The sequence below is a fragment of the Melanotaenia boesemani genome, chromosome 13 (assembly GCF_017639745.1).
Source record: "Melanotaenia boesemani isolate fMelBoe1 chromosome 13, fMelBoe1.pri, whole genome shotgun sequence".
NCBI lineage: Eukaryota > Metazoa > Chordata > Actinopteri > Atheriniformes > Melanotaeniidae > Melanotaenia > Melanotaenia boesemani.
The window spans coordinates 12272906-12295372 of record NC_055694.1 but is presented as its reverse complement, the minus strand read 5'-3'; the positions used below and the strand labels follow the sequence as shown (position 1 = coordinate 12295372).

At 38.7% G+C, this 22467-nt stretch overlaps 1 protein-coding gene across 1 annotated transcript in view; it reads left to right on the top strand.

Annotated features, from left to right (window-relative positions):
- Positions 1 to 19319, top strand: part of LOC121651636 (metabotropic glutamate receptor 7-like) — a 63080-nt gene extending 43761 nt beyond the window's left edge. The window contains exons 7-10 of the mRNA XM_042003980.1: positions 1812 to 1951; positions 5520 to 6455; positions 14522 to 14774; positions 18499 to 19319. Coding sequence (XP_041859914.1) covers positions 1812 to 1951; positions 5520 to 6455; positions 14522 to 14774; positions 18499 to 18548 — 1379 coding nt within the window. The 3' untranslated portion in view covers positions 18549 to 19319. The remainder of the gene's footprint in view (positions 1 to 1811; positions 1952 to 5519; positions 6456 to 14521; positions 14775 to 18498) is intronic.
- The last annotated feature ends 3148 nt before the right edge of the window (positions 19320 to 22467 follow it).

Below are 22467 nucleotides of genomic sequence, written 5' to 3'. Positions count from 1 at the left end.
AGCAGAAAACAAATGAATTTCTGATGCTTATTTCCGTGCACATAGAAACACCACTTAATTATTTGCCGTAAGCCTGATGAGTGCCAAGTGCCCAATCATCCGTGTCACTATACTAAATGACTGTGCATATGCAAATGCTATATATTTTTGCTGAGGCATGAAGTAAGCTTTTTCTCACAGGAGTCAATACCTCGTCAACATCTTTACAAACGGTGTCAACAAGTCTGCTTGTCTGTTTGGAGAAAGCTGAAGTGACAGGACATTGACTGCCACCTACAGAGTTGTACTTTGTTTTTCGTATTGACAGCTTTCACTAAAATTAATTCCTTATCCTAAGTTCCACTCACTTTTTCTCACCTGGTACATGGATAACCTATGAATTGGTGTCCCTCTTTAAACTGGACGGGTCAAACGCTAACTTTGCCACATCGCCAGTGTTAAATATGTTGTGTTTGGTGTTACATAACAGCCGACAGTGAGCAATGTGTGTCTGTGCATTAACATAGAAATTGCCACTTAAGCTCTTACAAACTCAAGAAGGAAGTGCTTGTTCACAGTATTTGTTTTAAAAAGCACTTTATTCTAATGCCTTAAATTGTATTTTTCTCTTTCCATCTCTCCATCTCATGTTTAACAAGACCCTTTTGGCCTGAAACTTTTGTAGAGTGTTCAGTGGCAAACGTCCTTGAAAAAAATAACTGGAAGGAGATGAAATTCCCTTTTGGCTGAAAAGTAAAGAGAGGGTGTAGTGGCCTTCCATCCAGAAGCCAAAAGCTCTGTTCTAGAAACAATAAAACAGCATGTTCTCAAAGTGTTTTGGACACATGCTTGTAGTCCTTTCTCTATACTTTTTCATGGCCAGAGCTATTAAAAGTACTTAATTCCCTGGCCAAGAGTCACCAGACTCCCCCCTGTCCCATTTCAAAAATGGTATGTCTATTCATGCTTGTGAACCAGTGTATGTAGTGCCAAGGTGAATAGATTTTTCATACTCTCACAGCTTTGCAGGATGGTCAGAATGTCCTCATCACCAATGCAGACCTCATGTATAAAGTAAAGTACAACCATTTTCCTATTAATGCCATTCAACATTCGCTGCTATGAGGGAGCTCTCACGTTGAATGACCTCTGCATCAATACATAACTGTTTTATTAAGTGAAATGCACACACCTACATATACACTCATGTAGACTCAACTCACAGGTTCTAGAGTTTGCAAAAATACTTATTAAAAATACTAAATATTTAAAGAGCTCCCTTTTTATCATGTGTAATATTTCAGTGTCCTGCTTGTTCTAAGCTAATTAGGGAAATCTTCAGGGCTTGGCTTGAGAAAGGCTGCTGCACACTGAGAGCAGATGGGGACCATATGATGCTTTGGCTGACCTGTTTATCCTCCTTACATCTCCTGTTGTTGACCACTGTGTGGCTGAAATTCATCACTTTAAGCTTTGGAGGTGTGCTTTCATTTCAAACAGCAGTCAGTTTCTGATTTTAGAGTAGAACTGAGAGTATGCATGAATAACCATGTTTTTAAACTGACAATTTATCCCTCAGGGGCCATTGTGCAGCTGCAAAGAGGTGTAGGAGGTAAGGAAACTGATCCTGCCCTGATCCATGATTACAAATATTAGAGAAATAGGTCATGGTGTTTCAGGGGAACAGGCTCTTTCTCGGCCACCTTGCATTCTGAGTCAAGAGGTTCATGATTTTCTATTGTAATAAGAGGTATTGTGTCCTCCTGCCCCACTGTCTAATACCTTTCTGTCCCACAGTCATTTTGTCGCATTCTCTCTTTTGTCCTGTACAGGCAGTGCAAATACCTCTGTTGTGTTTAACAAGAATGGCGATGCTCCAGGACGCTATGACCTGTTCCAGTTCCAGATGACCAACTCCTCAACCCCAGAGTACAAGGTGGTGGGACAGTGGGTGGAGAACCTCCAGCTTAGGGTATGATGCTCATAACTCTGATGGCAGGACGGTATATTTATTTGATTTCATTTCAACAGGACATTTAGGTGCACATGAAGATGTCTTGTGCTTCTCGTCTGAAATAATTTGTTTTATTTATTTATTCTTTGCATTTGAATACAGTTAAAACTCAGGCATAGACAAGTTCAGGATAGTCAGTGTGTTTTTAGTTGCAGAAAATTAATCTTTGTAATTTAAATGACAGTTACCCAGAGGATAAATACTTCAGAAGGAATTTTGAAGTGATTGTTTTTTTTTTTTTTTAACAAGGAATTTAGGAATGTGAACACCCATACACACACTTATATTGCATACTAATGTAAGCTAAAAGTTAAATATAACCAAAAGTCCTCCACAAAGTTCTGGGCTTCTTTTAAGAGGAATGCTTCTATTCATAATTGAATTTTTAAAGGTTATCAAATGTCAGCTGCTTTTAAGTGGAGGGGAAAAAGTAAAACTAGACAATTTTAAAATTAATGTGAAAAGGGATAAAAGCTGCTCACATTTCAACTGTTATTAAAAAGATCTGACGTGTTTCCACCAGTGAAAGGACCTCGGCCTAGACTAGATTAGAGAATTCAAAACTAAAAATCGGTACGTAAGTAAAACAATAAATAAGTCATTGTTGTTGTTGGATTTCATTATGTTTACCTGCCAAAGAGCTGACAGGATGGAATAAAAGAAAGAGGAACTACTTGTTTTAACTCAGGTGTCAGTCCATGCTCTGTGTATTTGGGTTTTGACAGCTAGGAGCCACTGAAGCTGCTGATGTTTTGAAATCTGACACCTGAAATACTGTACACAGCGCCTATGCTCCGTCTGGAGCTCATTACTTTTTCTGCAGGCTTTACTGTACATGATGGTAGTCTATGATCACAATTTGTCAGGATGGAATTTAGAACAAGGATAACTGTATGTGAAAGCTCTGGGTATGTTAGGAAAACAAATTGGGTTATATATACATATATATATATATATGTATATATATTTATTTACTTATGGTACATCCTGAAATAGAGTAGCATGGTCTTTTTTATTTTATTAGAATAAACTACATCTGAAAGCTTATTCATATTACCACGTTTAACCCCGGTGATTCATAAAAACAATAAAGAAAGTAATTATTTTGTTTCAAGGCAAACATGGTATGATATTATCTATATGGTACATTATAGCTTGAGCTAAGATTTCTTTGTATTAAGGTGTAATGTGCTTGCCAAAACAAACAAAAAATGTGACATTTACATACATATGAGTTCATATTTGCATAATGGTTCAATAGATTGTGACAATTAAACTCAACTGAATGAGCGTGACAGCACAGGTGGAACATTGTTTGTGCTCCATTCTGGTTTAGTGTGATTAAAAATTAAATCATGTTACAATACAGTTATTTTGTGATGCAAAAGATATTCATTTGTGCAGTAATACATGGAGAGCTGCCTGAATGAAAGGTCTCCCTACGCTGAGCGTCCTGATACACGCTCCGATCAACAATAAAAGAGTTCAATGTAACACTGTTCCAGCCTTCCGAAACTCAAATTACCTGTAAAATTAACAACTAAACCTGAAAGATAGCTGTGGCAGCAGTGTGAGTCCAAGGTGTCAAAAAAAAATCTTGTTTCTGGTTTCCATAGCAACAGAGCTGTTGGTCTCATTACTGTTTCCACACTGTGTGTAATCGGCAGGTTTTCCAGAGAGCACCATTCATTGTCCAAATAACAAATGGCACCTTCATGCCCTCAGATAAATGGCAGATGATAATCTACCCAGACAGCACAGAAATAACACATTTGTCATACAGACACACACAATCACAAACACACAGCAGATGTGAGTGTGTGCATGCCGCAGAGTTGCAATTATTGGCCATATATGGAGGAGGTGATCCTTTCCTTGCTGAACTCCTGTTGTATGTGATGGTATTTGGACTAGATAAGTTTGTTTTGGCTGCTGATGTTTCCATTCAGGATGGACAGGTGACAGACAAACTAAGATAGTAGGGTGCTTACATTTAAGTACTCAGTTATCTTTAAAGATGAAAAATAAGGTATTACATTTGAACCAGTGATGCCCTCTGATTAATGAAACGCCCCCAGATTAATACAGCAACAACTTAAAAGCTGAAAGCTGCCAGGTTAAAATGAAACACCTTGGGCTCCAAGGATAAAAGGCACTTCAGAGAATTTTGAATTAGAATGGGACTACTTATCCTTATCACCAGGCCAGAGTGAGATTAGAGGAAAAACTGCAACAAAAGTTTTACCTTCACTTAATCAAAGCAGTAAATGACAAAGTAACTCACAGCCTCATAACAATGCCTTAGCAATCACTTGTTGTAGTACATATTTTCAACTGGAGTCCCACTAAACTGGATGCAACAGACATGAAATTTTAGTCGTGGCAGTACAAAAATGTGCCACACTTCTGAAAAGATGGCACCCGCTGCTTTTAAATGTAGACAGGTTGGGGATCTAAGAGTCTTCCTGAAGTCTGACAGTTACCTTTAGGTTTAGGCGATACCAACACAGGTTTGTTCCTTTTGAACAGAGTCAGTCAAGCTGTTTCCTACTGTACCGTTTGTCTGTAGTGACTGACACATTCACGTTTGCACTGTTAAAAGAATGTAGCTTCACACACATCAAAATGTGGTCTGAGGGATTTGATCCTCAAAGCATCCTGAGCATGTTCACACCTCCACTCTAGAGCTGCCCACTTGTTACCGGATCATCACAGACACATGCTTGGTGTGAACAGGGCCTTTGTTTTCTTATACTTCACTTGTGAGATCACGTCTGTCACAACTGCATTTCAAGACTGCTGTGAAATCATGTTGGTGAACCTTTAATCTTCTGTACTTTTAACAGTTTGGAGTATGTTCGAGATAAATCTAAATATCTGTTCAGAGTACTATAATTATTTTAATGCCCTAACAATATGTACAGATCCATGTCCTCATAGCTTTTTAAGGCTGACTTGTATGTTCAAACCATAGCTTGAATTTGAATCATGAAATACCTAGGGGCGTTTTGGCTTTGACTCTCAGTTAGCTCCTCACTGCTTCTGAAAACTACACTTTTTATTTTCATGGCTAGATCATAAATAGGAATGAGTCGGTAGGGTCTAATGGCTGCATTTTGCAAACTCAAATCCCATTCTCCTTCCTTCTCATCACGTATTTCATACCTCACTGGCTCCTGTATTAAAACCTAATGTCTTTTGCATTCCACATTTATTTTTATTTCACTGAACAAAGGTAGGCTCTGTTGCTATGGTGATTTCAATTATTTTTCAAGTATTACAAGAGGCAATCCCTCTAAGAAATTGGCAAGAAAGATGTTGCTCTGTATTAGGTTCTTTTTGGCTGTGTGCAAAGATTGTATTGTACTTTACAGGATGAGTTTAGTAAAACATGACAAGTTAATATGATGTGTTGAAGCAGAAATTTATTTCCCTTTTCAAAATTTAGGCACTTTGAATTACCCACTTGTTACCTCTTATCTTACTGCTGCTCTTCTTCCTGTACTGTGTGTTTCATTTGTCCCAGCTGGAAGAGCTTCAGTGGCCAGATGGGGGCCAGGAGGTTCCCACCTCTGTGTGCAGTCTGCCCTGCAAAACTGGAGAGAGGAAGAAGAAAGTAAAGGGCATGCCATGCTGCTGGCACTGTGAGCTATGTGATGGCTACCAGTACCAGTACGATGAGACTTCATGCAGACTGTGCGCATACAACATGAGGCCTAATTCCAATAGAACTGCCTGCCAGCCGATACCCATCATCAAACTTGAGTGGCACTCTCCTTGGGCGATTATCCCTGTCTTTCTAGCCATGCTGGGTATCATTGCTACCATCTTTGTGATGGCAACTTTTGTGCGCTACAATGACACACCTATTGTACGAGCATCTGGCAGAGAGTTGAGCTATGTGCTGCTTACTGGCATTTTTCTCTGCTACATCATCACCTTTCTCATGATCGCCAAACCTGATGTAGGTGTGTGCGCGTTCAGGAGGATCTTCCTGGGCCTGGGCATGTGCATCAGCTATGCCGCTCTGCTCACCAAGACCAACCGAATCTACCGGATCTTCGAGCAGGGAAAGCAGACAGTCACGGCCCCTCGTTTCATCAGTCCCACTTCCCAGATTGCCATCACCTCCAGTCTAATCTGTGTGCAGTTGCTGGGGGTGTTGGTGTGGTTTGCCGTTGACCCGCCAAACACCATCATCGACTATGATGAGCAGAAAACCATAAATCCAATGCTGGCCCGCGGTGTGCTGAAGTGTGACATCACAGACCTGCAAATAATCTGCTCACTGGGCTACAGCATCCTGTTGATGGTGACCTGCACCATTTACGCTATCAAGACAAGGGATGTACCAGAAGACTTCAATGAAGCCAAGCCCATTGGCTTCACTATGTACACCACATGCATAGTGTGGCTGGCCTTCATCCCGATTTTCTTTGGCACAGCGCAGTCAGCAGAGAAGGTGAGTCATTTCTTTCTCTTCTGTTTTCTCACTCATCACCATCATTAGTTTTGTCTGCATCTCTCCTTCATTTCACAAGTTTCCCTTTCTTTTCTGATTCCCTGATTTTCTCTTTTCCAAACATGAGCATGTGCAAACACAACATAAAAACACATGCAGTGCATAAAGGGAACACTCACACAAGTTCATGCATATTCAATAGCTGCAGTAGTTATGAGTTTATATGACTCAGACATGTTTTGAAACCCACATTGGGACTTGGCTGAAAGAAATGGTCTTGTTAAGGTGGGAGGAACAGTTTATGACAAGCACCAGAATCCTGAAATGCCTCAGGTGCCATTTCTTTAGCTCTTGCACCCAGACTTCTATAACTGTCTTATTTTTGAAGTGGCAGGTAGGCAGGTGGAGGAAGAGAAAAAAGTTAAGTGGAGCTGGAGGAGAAAGAATGCGGGGAGAACTATGTGGGTAAACACCCCCCCTCCCATCTCTTGACAACTGCACTTTATTCAACGATGCATTGACATTGTGTGCTACTAGAGTTGATTGAGAGAATGACATTCTGACCTTCTGTGTTAGTCACTGCTTATCAGGCCAGCTCTGAGTAGAATACAGATGCATTCATCTGCTGGACTCGCGTGCTGCTTGGCAGGCCCGTGTGTACATGACAGAGCCAAGGGGAAGTTTTCCACTGACAGAATATCGATGCTGACAGGAAAGTGTTACTCCTAACCTTTTGAGAGGCACACCGTTCAATATCCTTCCTGCTAAGCTCCCGCATGAGATGGATCAGAAACTGATTTTCCTCATCTCAATTTGCAGCTGATTTCATAGATGAATTACACCCTCAGCAGCGATTAGGAGTTCATTATGTTACTTGCGGCGACTAGCGAAGCAGTAATGTGTTTATCTTTCCTTTTTATGCAGTTAACTCTTTCTTCACACCGGTTCTGCCTTACACACTTCTCTAGTTCACACCACAGTGTGTAAGTGCGATGGCCTCTGTGAGTGAATTTCTGCTTGATCCCTTGCTACTGTGAGTGAAAAGTGCCTTAACGGTCACTGCAAAAATCTGCATTAAAGTGAAGGTAATTTGAGGCCATGTGTCATTTAAGTGTACTTATGCTTAAATTTTCATCACCTCCAAACCTAGCTCTTTTTACACAGCAATTACTGGTTCAAAAGATACCAAATACTCACTCCTCTTAAATGATCAAGATAAATAATTAGGGTAATTACTGGATAGATTAGATTGATGCAGCACACTTGTTTGCATGTTGAAATTCGAATGCTAAATGTGATGTATTTGACTGTAGCATCACTTTGTCAATAAGCCACATAAAGTGAGCCTTTGCTGTGTTGATATAGCCATGTGTAGAAGAGAGTACATCGCGTTTCAGTTCCAAGATTTGACATATCAGTTCTAATAGAAAGACATTCTTTACTTATCAGGTCTTGAAATTAGGTAAATACAGTCTCAAATGAACAAGAGCACATGAAGTATTACACTGAGTCATCATTTATTTAACAAAAACTAAGCAAAAATGCAGAAGCAGTGTGTAAAAATGAAAAGTAACTCATGAAACAATCATTTTCAGCAGCATTTTATCTTTGGTTCACATTGTTTTGGAGAAGTTGTAGCCCACTTTTCTGTACAACATTGCTTCAGTTCATTGAGGTTTGCATAATTCATTTATGCACCGCTCTCTAACGGTCTGGCCACAGCATCAATCAGGTAGAGGTTTGGACTCTGACTGGACCATTTTAAAACCTTCACTCTTTTCTGCTGCAGCCATTCTGTTGAAGATTTGATGCTGTATTTGGGATCATTGTCCTGTTACATGACCCAGTTTTAGCCTAGCTTTAGCTGTCAGGTAGATGACCTTACATTTGACTCTAGAATACTTTGACTTTGGCATCATTTGTTTATGATCAGTTAACCCCATGACGCCTGTTGTCGCAAATTTGCAACAAACCACTTCTGATCTTTATTTAATTTATTTTAATCTAACCATATCATTTTATTTGCTTTTATTCACTCATATATGTGCATTTATTTTCATATCCTTTACTTATTATTTATCTTTATTTATTCATTGCTACTCATTTGTTTAATATTTAACTGTATTTCTTTTTTTTTATATTTTTCCTGTATTTATTTGTTTTTCTATAATTGTAAATACAGCCAGGTGTTAAAGGATTAATGAAGATAATTTGATTAACAGCACTTGGCTGCTATGTACCCTCTTAACTCACATGGAAGCAGTGATGGTTTTTCACTTGTTACCTTTATTCTTTGGCTTAGTTTTTGTTAAATAAATTATTTCATGGTGTAATATGTTCTTGGTAAGGACCAAATTATTTCTTTATTTTGTCTTGATAAATAAAACCACAGAACTGAAAGAGGGTGCACTTCTATTTTTTACATGACTCTAATGTGCAGATGTGAATACACCCACTCAGATATGAGTAATCTCTCACACTAGGTTGTCCAATATCGGATCATTTATAACGCTGAGATGACAGGATGCCAGCTGCTGAAGACAATCCAAAAATTCAGCTGCACCTGTTTGGCCTTACATTGTCTTGTAGTAGAAATTGTAACTACACTGGTTGTAATATTTCTTTAGTTCAACACTATTTAGTTCCACTTATTTTCCACACTTGTGACTACTTCCCTCTTCCTTTGTTTCAGACTTCTTTTGAGGAAAGTCATGTGAAACCAGTAACAAAAGATCACATTGCATCCGTTCCGCCTTCTGTGCACCTACATGTGCTCTGTCTGCTTCGCTGTGTCTCTCAGCTTTATGACTGTGGGAGTCCCACTCATTCATGTTCAGCTGGCATCGCTCCTGGAGATCAGTTGACTTTTGAAACAAATCAGCATAGAAATGTAAAAAGTAGTTTTTAAAGTAACTGTCACCCTGACCACAAAAATCCCAGGTCTTACATTTCAGAAGAATTTTTGATATAAGGAAACTATTTTCCTGATGCATAGAAACATTCTATTAAATCAGCTCCTAGATTCACTCATGCCTGAAACTTAACTCATCAGGGACGTTTATATACCTCAGTGCATATCTGCAAACCACTTAGGTTCATGTAAGATGTCTTCTGAACCTCCATGAATTTTTTTTGAAGACAGAGCATACTGACAAGTATTGTTAGCAATGACTTACTATTATGGAGAAATCTTTTTCAATTTAGCTTTCACCAAGTGATAAGAAAAGTGCAACTTGTAATCCTCCCATCGCTCTCCAAACAACTGCACTTGAGATGAGTTGGATTTGACACTTATTGCAGAGATATGGAGTCTTTTATAAAGAATATGTGATATTCCCCTGCCTATCACTTGTTTTATGCATGAAACCTTGAGAAGACTGCACCAGAAGCAGACTGCAGGCAATAAAGCTACAACTGGTCAAGTGCAACTCACAGAAAGAAAGGTTATAGTTTTGGTTTTAACCTCGACCTGTATTTATTTATTAAGGAGAAGAGTTTTGGACATCACTTTGACAACAGTAAAGCTCAAATTGTGATTACCCCATATTTTTGTAGCTGTTCTAGATGTCACAGTAAAAACAAATGCAGATAAAAGTAATGCTTCCCTCGACAGGCTCTGTTTAAATAAATGTCTTAATATTCATACTATACATGAAGTTAACATTTGTAAGTCCCTGGCATTGCTTAGGAAACCATATAGTATTATGAAGTCTGAAAGGATTGTGTCTTGCATATATTGAGATGCAAATGCAGCTATGATACTGAAAACCCTCTTTAGGCTTTCCTTTAAACAGTAATTGGTGTAATTTATATTATAAGTATTAAGTTTATATGAAGTATTTTTGATGACTGTAGTTTTGCATACCCATGAGCTGTTATTCATTTGTCATCCAGCTGAACTATACTTCTCCCTCACTTGCAAACTTCACTATGTGCAACTAATAGTACTTGACTAAACTGACTGATTACGAAGTTTGTTGTTCTGACATAATCATCACTGTTGCAATGATGCTTTTTTCTCTCAACAAAAGAATGACAGAATGGGAAGAAATGAGTCTTCAGAGACTAAAAGTGTCCTCCTCTGCAGCAGCATAAAGCCAGTCACAAGAATTACTTTGTTTTTACCAAAATAGTGTTTCTTAATCGGCTTATTGTCATCAAACATTTTCAAAACCTCTCGCCTCCCACAGATTGTCTCTATCTGAATGCCATCTCCTGGTGGCTACTAACCAATTCGTGCATCTCTGGAGTTCTCTGAAGATGAGTTGCAGTTGCAGTAATTTGCTATATAAAAACTCTTTTACTCCAATCATAAAAGTAGGACCAAAAGTGTGTCACTTTTTTCCCACAATTTGTTCCCACTCAAAGAGATTTAATGATGTTGAGTCCACATAATCACACTAAAATATACACCATTATTGTTGCTTTTTTTTTTCTCAAGGAAATGTCAAAAGTGGCCTTTTCTGCTTGTTCTGACCATTAACACCACTCTAAAACATGCAGAGTGAGTTATATGTCACAGCCTCTTTCAAGGCTTATCCAAACACTCAGAAATGGACTCCTCCTGCGCAGAGTAAAAATACAAAGAAGACCATTCACACAGGAAGCACTGTCTCCAATATCCTCAGAATAGGGCTTTGCAGCACAAAGCCCCCCCGAGTTATTCATGACATGAGCTGGTTTAAAAAAGTAGGCCACCCAAAACAACAAGAGACATCCAGGTAGCTGAGAGGAGACTGCAAATCCCTTGGATTCAATATTTAAGGCATTCTCTGATGGGGCAGGGAGCATCCTAATTGTCACTTACTGAATCAAGTCCTAATAACTGTACGCATTTATAGTGCTCAACCATACCCAACTAAATTGGCTTTGGAGTGAGTGTATCCCAGGTGGGTATAATTAGAAGAATTACCCTCTACAGCTTTTTGTCAAGATGGAAGACTCACAGTTTGTCGTGGCTTAATGTTTGCATTCGACTTGTCAGCGAGATGTAAAATTCAAAAGCAACTGTTTGATTCCTGATGAGGACTTTAATAAATCATTACTGTGGCTATAAATAGAGAGTTGCTAAGCAGTTGTGAAAATGGCTTCATGTAATTATTTATGTTAAAGCAAAAGTAATTAATTATGAATGCTCTGTGACAAGCTAAACATCCGAGTGGTGGCTGAGAGGGGCTAAGAATTTGGGTCACAGTGAGGCACAATGAAAAACCCTGTCTCTGTGATTAGAGACGGTGAGAAACAGGATTCGGTTTAGTGTGTTTACGTGTGTGTTTCTGCACAAATGTGACTGTATTAACAGGGGCAAAAGCCCACACACATGATTTGTGTGTGCAAGTGTTTGCTTATGTGATGAGTATGAGCAAGCGTAAACTACAGTACTTATTATTCACCCTATCTCGAATCAACTCTCCTGCCTGGTCACAAACTCGATTCTGACTGGGTCAGCACTATTGCAGATCCTAAGGTATCAGGATCTTAATAAAAGCTTATTCCAGCCCTTTTTAATTTGCTTGCACTAAACTCTGTAGTGTTGCTATGAATACCAGACAGGTTACCATGTATGAAACATGGAAACCAGCAGTGTGGTGTCTTTTACACAATTATGTTTGATGCCATGTGTACTCTTTGACTGGATAACCTAAAATTTAATCATAAATTATAAAAATTCCCAGGTCATACACAACATCACCCCAGCTTACAGTGACACAGAATAGAGTGCCCTGTGATATTTATATAGTTATTAATGCATGGCGTACCAACCAGATCACTGCCTCTGAAGCTGATACACAGAGAAGCAGAAGGTGCTGGAAGGAGACAGGAGCAATGGAGTGCATTGGCATGTTGATATCCAACATCAGAATGATTTTTAGAATTCAAATACAAAAACATGTCTGGAATGTAAATGAGATCTGTATGGAAGAAATTATCACTAATGATATTTACCAAGAAAGATTATATGCAAATGGTGACATTTCTCCCTCTCACTGATTCAAACAGCATTTCGCCTCAGTGCACATAAATTGTGGTGGATAATGTTTACAGTTGTATCCTCTTCCCATCCACATTACCAGTGACTGACTGAGAGGCAGCATATAAGTTACATCGGAAGCTTTCAAGTGCAGTAGATTGGTGAGGAGGCTCTTGAAACAGTAATACCCCTTCTCAAAGTGATTCTTCCTCCTCCAGGGCACTTAAATGAAACAAGGGGCTCTTGCATGTCTGCTGATTTACTGACTTCACAACCTCTCACTGAAATCACAAAATTTTAAAGAGGTCTGTGTTTGAAATTCATAATCCTAGCGTGATCCGGGTTATGTAAGCTCATAGTAACAACTCATCAATGTCAAGTGTAATGTAACCCCTGAAAAAGAATATTAGAAAGGAAACATTTAATTCTGCATGAACTGTTTCAACTTTTTAAATAATCTGTTTATGATGAATGAAATGAGAACCTTTCATAGGCTGCATCCACTGTGTTAGAAGGAGAAAAGCAAATTTAAACGTAATGTAAAATATTAAAACTATTTCCATAGAATAACATAGAATGATTAATATTTATTTATTATTATTAGATATTTTTCCAGTATCTAGTTTATTTGATTGTGGGTGCAATTATAAATGCAGCCTTGTGTTGCTGTCATATGTAAGGATGGCTTATGTAGCTTTAAAAAGAAAAAGAAAATAAGGATTTAGAGATTATCTTATTTTCTGGCATAAGTTTTGGTCTTCTACTGCTTTAGACCTCCAAAGGTTGTGCAAGATAACAGTCAACACGCCATGCTATTTCTGTATGTCTTTGTCTCCCTTGTGCCTTGTGATCATCTTCATGCAAGGCTAAATGCTGTGCAGGCTATGTGATTATCCATTGCAGATAAAGCAAAAGTTGCTGGTCTAATGCAACCCTTCTGTGAACTAATGTGCTTTTTGCCTCTTATTTTAATCCAATTTTTTCCTTCTATCACTGCAAGGTCATTTGCAGTGATAGAAGAATAGAATTTACAGATCTTATCACATCTGCACCATCTTAAATTTCAAGATGACTGACATTTAAAAGGGAACGTTATAAATGCATAAATTTAAAAAAGTGTTTCCACATTTCTGCCTTTGTGCAGGCACACAGTTTAATCATGAAACTACATAGAGTTTTATTAATTTGGTCCTTCCTGTGTACTGCAAATGCAGCATTCTTATTCAATGCGTTGTTTCATTTCACTGTATATATAAAACTGAACCTGGCAACAGAAATTGTTGGTGCCAAAACAAGCAATTGTTTGAATGTTGAAAGAAAATATATGATATAAAGGAAAAGGAGAGGGGAATGCAACATGTCAGGGACTTTTCCTTGTTGAACAACGTAGTCTATCAATCTTTTCAAGACTGAACAGGCTGGTAGGAAGGAGGCCATGTGAGGGCATTTTGATAAACTTATAGTGATGTTTTTGATGTCACTAATTCATCTCAACTGTCTTTCTCTTCAATGAGTAGCTGCAGGTCAAACTTTAGTGCTGCTAGATTACAATATGCAATGCATGACTGCCCCTTTGGCCGTTGCTGCGCATAGCAAATTCACCACTATTCACACCTTTGATTATAGTTATATTAGGTATATAAGGTGTTATATTAAGAATTGTCTGAGTGAATTATAATTCATAAGGGAAAAAAGAGACACATGTTTTGCTAAAAGAAACATTACATCAAATGACACACAGTGGGTCCTTTTGGACAACAATTTGCTGCAAGACTGAAAGACAGATAAGTAACTTTTTTTTCCCACTCAGATTCTGTTATGGAGCAAGAGCTATTATTAGGTTTTGGCTCATCAGGGTGCTCAGCAGTGTGTGTGCTGTGTAATTGGTCACAGATGTTTAGCGAATGTTGCTGTCTTGTGTCTAATTTTTTTTTAGAAAGGTTTGAACATTGCTGCATACATATTTATCTGCCTCAAAGATCATACACATAAAAGGTCATTATCATGTACAAAAGAGTCACCTAATTTCATTATGTACACTACTATTGTAGACTATTAAAAATAAACTTTTTTATGCATTTGTGATTCCTTCCAGCTGTACATTCAGACAACCACTCTGACGATCTCCATGAACCTCAGTGCCTCAGTAGCACTTGGCATGCTTTACATGCCCAAGGTGTACATCATTATCTTCCACCCTGAGCTGAACGTACAGAAGAGAAAGCGTAGCTTCAAGGCTGTGGTCACTGCTGCCACAATGTCATCCCGTTTGTCCCAGAAGCCCAACGAGAGGCCCAACGGAGAGGCTAAGACCGAGCTTTGTGAGAACCCTGCTGCTGACCCCATGAGTGAGTATCCCAGTATCGACACACCACAAAGCCTTAGAGACCCATACCTGCTGCAATAGCACAATGAACCAAGCTTAAGTTTTAATTAGAACACATTTCACAAAAGAAAACCTTTAGTCAAATGCAGCTTGATTTAAATACAGTATACAAGACTGTACCTCAGTATGTGTTTACACAGCCTAATTTTTCCTCAAGGCAAGTTGTAGTTATATACAAAATCTATTCATAAGTCTGCTTACATCTATATTATAAGCCTATGCATTAGAATTGTCAGAATTGCAACTCATTCTAAGTCTTTGACTTCATCCCATGGTTTATTTTACAAACTTAATATTGTTAATATTTATGATCTCAATATTATACAAATTTGTGTCTTCATGTATAAAATGCAATTCCATCCAAGTACTATCCCCGAACATTTTATACTTTATTTTAAAACCAATGCAGAGGTTCACAGGTACAATACTCGTCAATCACAACACTTTCATGTACCTAAATATGTCACATCCAGAGCTCAGTTTTCTTTAAGATACAGAGGCTGCATATTATGGAAACAATTTTCACATCTGGCAGAAAGTAATAGATTATTAAAATCTTATAAGAAATGTTTGAAAAAAGTTCTAATTAAATCCCATTGATTTGTGGAACTGTAACTTATATTGTATAAATTGTAAATTAACAAAAATGTAATTCTTCTGTAAAGTAATTTTGAGGTGGAGGCTTTAAAATAATCCCGTATGGGTTTTCTGCCTTTCCCTGCACTTGTACTGTTTTTATATAAATAATTTTTGTATTATGTATTTTAACATGTGCCAAATAAATAAATGAAAAATTAAATGAACTATTTCAAGAGTTTGCATGCTGTTGAAATGCATAATTGATAAAAAAAAAAAAAAAAACATTCACACATACAAACACATATGAATGCTTGCACATTAATCACCCATAATCTATGTGCTTTGAACACAAAAATCACATGTAGATTTCAGTGTTTGTGCCTTGCTTCTCTACAATAATTTAGTAAAGCTTCTGTAGATATTAGGAAAACATGCATACCACAAATATGACAAGAGTTCAGATCTGTGTCTTAATAGTGCTGTAAATTAGTAATCTTTTTAATCTTACTTGGATTGTTCTCTTATTTCCTTTCTTGTACTAGAAAACCCTTTTCTACCGATTTAATTGTGTGCGACTAGGCAAGAATTATGTATCATATCCTGTAGAGGGGACCCAGTTATCTTCTTTCCTGATAAATGGCGAGACCTTTAGCCCAAGTGTATGACAGCGAGCATGAGAGAAGATGGGGGACTTGCTCTAAAGAGAGATGTGAAGAACCAGGGCTTTGTTGTCAAGAATTGAGGGAGATAATCTCTTCCTGTTGCTCTGTGTTACTCATACCATCCTTCATCTGAAACAGTGAGCATGATCCTGTTAGCAAAGATAATGTTGGGTATTAGTGCAAGAGTTAGGAGGCATCCTACGTATTCCCACAGCTTGGGTGACAAAGTGTTTGTTTTGGTAAAGAAACATAAAAAAGCTAGAAAGAGTTTAACAAAGGAAAAACTGCAAAAGCTGCGTTTTACACACACGTTGCAATGGAAGCTCTTTGCACGTCTTTAACTGTCAGGATGAAGTCAGGGAAGATTGGCAGCTTATGCAAATCACACATCACAGTTTCCAAGGCCGTTCTCTCCCACAACACTTCTAATCATATCCAGCAATCATAGCACCCACAGGTGCACCATCCTCTCTACCCCCTTTGAATTATGCCTCTGAGGTGACAAATATTCCTGGGAATTTCTCCAAACACCCAACAGTTTTCACACTCATCTGTCATGTGTGCAATGAGCTTGTGTATGTCAGTGCATGTGTGGTTTTCAATGTGTGACTGGATGTGTGGGGTGCACACATGGAAGCCAGTGAACTGGGCAAGTGTATCAGGGGATGGTGAACATATCCATGCCTGTCACACATGTGGCTCATTGACTGAATACATACTTTGAATTGAGGGTATAAACACAACATCTGTTGCAGCAACACATGAAAAATCCCCAAACGGAGCGTGCAACCTCCATAGGGCGCTCCCAAAAGTGCACCATGTCATCTGTTCTGTGTGCCTTTCACCTTCTCTCTCCTACATGGATATCTTCTCTCCTCGCCTGTCTCCACCCTACACACTCTCTCCTCCTCTTGCCCTTCTTTTTTAGCAACAGTGGAAGTGACATTTATTAATGGCGAATTTATGTGCATGACCGCCCTGAAACCTGAACTGTGCCTCGACCATCCCTAGAGACTGTCCGTCAATTCCTGTAACCATCAGAGCACCAACCACCTCCCTTTCAGGGCCCATCAGCCCCGCATGTGATGACTCCAAGTGATTTATAGGATTTAGAGCTTTAGCAATTCTGCAGATTTACATTGGTATTGATATGGTGTAATATCTTCATGATTACGCCTCTTAGACAGGAGTATTTGCCTTGTAATTCTGTTGAATTGATTCAATGTCCTGCAAGATTTTTCCCAACAGGCATTTGTGTGGATGCCTTAATGCTTTTCAGATTGAGTTCATTTCATTAACACTGTTCAATGTGGTAAGAAAACACAACCTTACAAAAGGCAGAACCATAGATTAGGAAGGAGAATCAGTTTCTAATCACAAAAATTGAGACAATAGTAAGGTAAATGAATCAGTCCCAGAGCAGAAAACATACCGAAAGCATCTCTCTAAAAATGACTGATCTTCCTGAATACTGTTAATAGTTACCAGCAAGAATCTGTTGTACATTTACTAATGTTTTATTCATCATACTTTCAGGCTGAGACCACAAAATGCTGCTCTAAAGAAATAGTGCTACTTTAATTGCATAGCCCGTGGGATCTGGTCTCCATAGCAACATTAAAGCAAAGGAATTAGAATTTAGAGCAATGTCTGTGATTAACAAAATGCACGTTGACCTCCTCTGCTGCACAGATATTACATTACCCTGGCAGATACACATATCTTTGTACTTGCGGTTTGTGTGCCGACTACACCCACATTTCCTTACTTGCTCTTAACCTCCACAGTATCACACATTATCTAAATATCACCCCAGTCCAAAGACTAACCATAGCCGCATTTAATTCCCATCATAAAACAGCCTTCTTAAGAAGTCATGACAAACTCATATGGTCTGAGTACACATGCACACACACACACACACACACACACACACACACACACACACACACACACACACACACACACACACACACACACACACACACACACACACACACAGATGCTTCACATCAAAGGTTTAAAACTCAAATTGGTTCTCATAATGATAGCTATGCAGCAGGACACACAAACACAAACAGCAACTAGGCACTCAGCCACATTCTGATATGTTTCCATGGCAATCGAGACTGGGATCGCATTGCATGCCCTAGCATTTGTTCGGTGCCCACTTGTATGGTGTTTGTGATTTTTATCACAAGTTAACAACTGAAAATAGAAACTGAGGCTTTACACAGGGGCACTGTGAATTGAAATGATACACTAGGCCAGAAAATATTGCTACTGATTGCACACAGCTGATGATAAGAATTCACAGCACAGCAGAAAGATGCTCCCACAGAGGATGAGATCTATTTACCTCTGCAGGGGGGCTTTCTTTTCTATTCTTGTTTTGTTTTTAGCAGCTCTTACAGCAAATCTTAATCTTTTTTACTCTGTTTTCAGGTCAAGCAACCAAGAAAACATATGTGAGTTATAACAACCTCAGGATCTAATCTGTGTGGAAATTAAAGCTGTTTGTCCTTTATCTGTGAATGGAAAAGTTGTAAAAGATCAGAGAAAGACAGACAGCGAGTGCAGGCATCCCAGCACCACCTGCAGTACCTATGCACTCCAGGACTGTGGATTGCATCCAGCCCTCATCCAGACATGATGCATGAGTCCTGACAGAGACTAGCAGAGCTTTAGGCCGGTGAGGCTGGGTTGGCCCCTACAACCAAACTGCAGGTTGTAAACTTGTGTTGTGGCCCCAGAATCTGTCTCTGACAGAGGTCAACTCACGTGTTAACAAGGGTCACTGTGAATGAGTGCAAATGCAAAAATGGACAGTGGATCTGCTTCAAGATTTTTTTTTTCTTTTGAAATGTCATTAAAGCCATATTCTCTTGAGGTTTCCATTATCTGATTTCTGTTTTGTATTGTTTATAAGTGATTTACTTCTGTGCCTCTTTTTTTCTCAGTTGATTTAATGACCTTGAACAGCAAGCTCTGCCACATACAGTATTTTGTTTTAACAACTTCAACTCTAATCAGTCCCAAATGATTGTTATGTCAGAGTGATGGGCATTGTAAGTAGATATTTTTTTGTAAATATTTGAGAGTATTTTCATGTTTGGAGTACACAAAAATAAATATCCAGTCTTTGTTCAATTGGATTTGGATGGCAATGAAAAGCACCAAAGTGTTCACTTTGCATGTGCCAATGTATGTCTGTTCTATTTGATGTAAACCTTAAAAAAATTATAAATAAATTCTGAAAATGATAATGAGCTTCAGCATCCTTCTGCAGTTTATTTTCTTTACCAGAAGTGAAGTTCACTGAATGATGGGATATGGCTTTAAACTGTATCTGCAAGCATGTTCGTTTGTTGTTTGTTTCATATAGTTTCGTACTTTGCCTAATTATGCTATGGGAAATATGAATACCAGGCCAATCATGCAAGTATGTTGTGATGTCTGTCTAATAATGAATATGTAATAAAATGATTTTGTTATCTTTTATACAATTAAACCAGACAGCATATAATAGTCATTCCTGTTTGTCTGAATGGACATGTTTGTGTGTCAAAGCAGGAGATCTTAAAACGCGTTCAAACTGGGGTGTGCACAAGCACAATAAGTGCAAATATGTGTTGTTTATGGGTTTCCGGCAGTTAATGGAAATGTTATGTGCTGGTTTACTGTCTCACTCCATGACAGAGCATAATAGTGAGCTCACTGAGCAGCGATGGAACCTGGTGAGAGGGAAGGATGTTCAGCAGCTGAATCCTTTACTCACCATTTGCTCATTCTGTCTCATACTTTGTTTATCTTTCTCACAGTTGGTCTTTTCAAGTTTCACCACCAATCATTCACATGAATGATATAACATGTCAGGTCAATTTGTCCTGCTGATGACCAAGCTATTACGAGCTATTACTGCTTCTTATTCCTGTTCCTGCCCACAGGCCTAATGTTACTATTTTCAATATTGATCATTACATAAAAGTATGAGGATAGGCCACGCTTGAGAGACTTCTGTTTCCTCACGAGTGAGCGTTTCCCTCTAGGCTGTTCGATGGACAAATGATATATGACCATGAGATGACGATTCCTCTTTTGTGTGCAAGAATAAGCGACAGAGGGAAAGAATGATATCCTGACCCACACAGGTTTTCTCTTGTTTCTCTTTCTATTTATCTGGCATCTCTCTCAGCTCCTGTGGGACCAGATGGTCTTTATTTCTCATACACACAGTCTGTCATTTTCTGTTGCACACAGCCAAGAAAAATCCCACTTATACCCAATTAAGACTAGCCTCTCCCCTGGCAAATTAATTGCCTGTGTCAGTGTCTATGTGCAAGTGATCAGTAGGGCTGAACAGAGTTTAGTTTTGCAGCTCAGCAAAAAAGAAAAGAAAGACTAAACAGCTCAAGCAATTGTATTTTGGTTAATGATGTAAAACAAAAACATAGAGATCTGTGAGAGACTGAAGACATTAAAAAGTAAGGTGTATTCAGGAATATTTTTCACCTACCTAAAATAGTGCACAGTGTGAACTACTCCAGCTTCAATCTCTTAAAGCTCCTGTGTAAGGGTCCACCTGCTCTGTATGCACCTGTTCTGTAGGTAGCAGTTTTCTGGGACAATCAGATAGGAAACACATCAAAGGAATAAAAACAATCATAAAAAACTGAGTTCAAGACAAATTCCACCAGAATAACTTATGTATTTAAGTCAATCGGTCTGTATACACATCATAAATGTACACATTAAATAAGTTCCTTTGTATTGTCTCTATGTAGGTGTGAGGAATTTTATGCTGAACAGAGGTTTTTACTGGATCTTTGAAAAATTGACACAGGTTTGCCAAAGTTTTTGTAACATAGGTACTGTCTACTTACAGAATTATCAAAACCTTCATCACAAAGTATTACAAGACTGCACCTAATTTGGTCGGCATGGTGACACTGTTACTTTTCAGAAATGGGTATTTCAGTGAGGGCCTCATGTGGCATCTGAAAATCCCAGAACTGAAGGCTTAGGGTTTCTTCTATCTGCGTTTTTGTGCCACTTTGGTCCAGCTCTGCCTTTGAGGAAAGCCTTCTTTATCTTGTCAGAGCTCCTGATGCGCTCTTTCACAGACAATTTACTGATGCTGAGTCTAGATTAGCTCTGTTTCATGGCTCCTGGGCCTTGGGATCTCCTATCTCTCCATAAATGTCCAATTATCCAACTGCAGCCAGAGAGAAACCTTATCTGCTTCCCGTCAGTGACCAGCTGAAGCCTGATATAACATAGAGTTGGATAAAGACACTCTTCAGTCCTCTTAAATTTTTCCCCCTGCTGCATTATGTACTCAAAAGCTCCCTGTGATGCCTTTTGAGTCCCACAAATATTTTACTTTCTTTGCATCTTCCATGTTCTCAGGAAAACAAGCCAGTTACTGTTACCATCTCAGGGTGACACTAAGACAAAGTGACAAAGCAGATGGTCACTATTTAAACATCATAACATCCACATCTCCTCACAGCCACTAATTATTCTCTGCAGGAAGTTCACGAGTAAATAATGCAGTTATACTATATATTGTGTTTATTCCAAAAAAGAGAATTATTTCAGAAAATGATCCAGTGCTTTGTATTCTCTGCGTATATATTAGTCTGAGGTCATTTAGTGTCATTTCTTATCTCTTGCTCCATAGAGTTACACTTTAGTCTATAGGGCTGCACGGTGTATGTGTGTGTGTGTGTGTGTCTGCCGTAGTGTTATTGCATTTTTAATCAGCGGAAGAGACCAGGCATCATTCTCATCACATTAGTGTCTCTCGGTATTTATTTCTATCTCTCACCACTTTTACCCTGTGGAGAGGGAGCTGGGTGGGTGGAGAGAATACATTTGAAATTTGCTCATTTGACTGTCATAAGAGATATGGGTTCTGACACTTCACAATTAGCTTAGTCACCTCCTTTATCTTCACTCATCTGAGAGATCACTGGCTGAGGGATTTTTACCTCTCTCAATGCCTCTCTCATTGTCTTCCCCTTTAATCTCTTCAATATCCAAACTTCTAATTTCAGTAAATGATTATGTGGAAATTACAAATCTGACTTCATGGGTTTAATTGACTGCTGTGTTATTGAGGTGGCTCAGTGAGACGAATGCTCTTGAGAATTTTCAGCTGAGTAGGTGCACTAATCTGCCACTTTTCCCCAATTTCCCCCCTCTGTCACAGGAATGCATCCATGGAGAAAAGACTTATGAGTAGAGGCATTCATCCTGTGAATATGGTGCATTTATGTTCTACCTTTGCTGTTTGAAAAATACAACTCACTTTCAGAAGCTTGTATAAGATAAAACACCATATTTTTCACAGCTGTATCAAAGCTTAAGTTGAGGGCTCAAACAAAAGCCAACAGCATTTACACCAAGAAA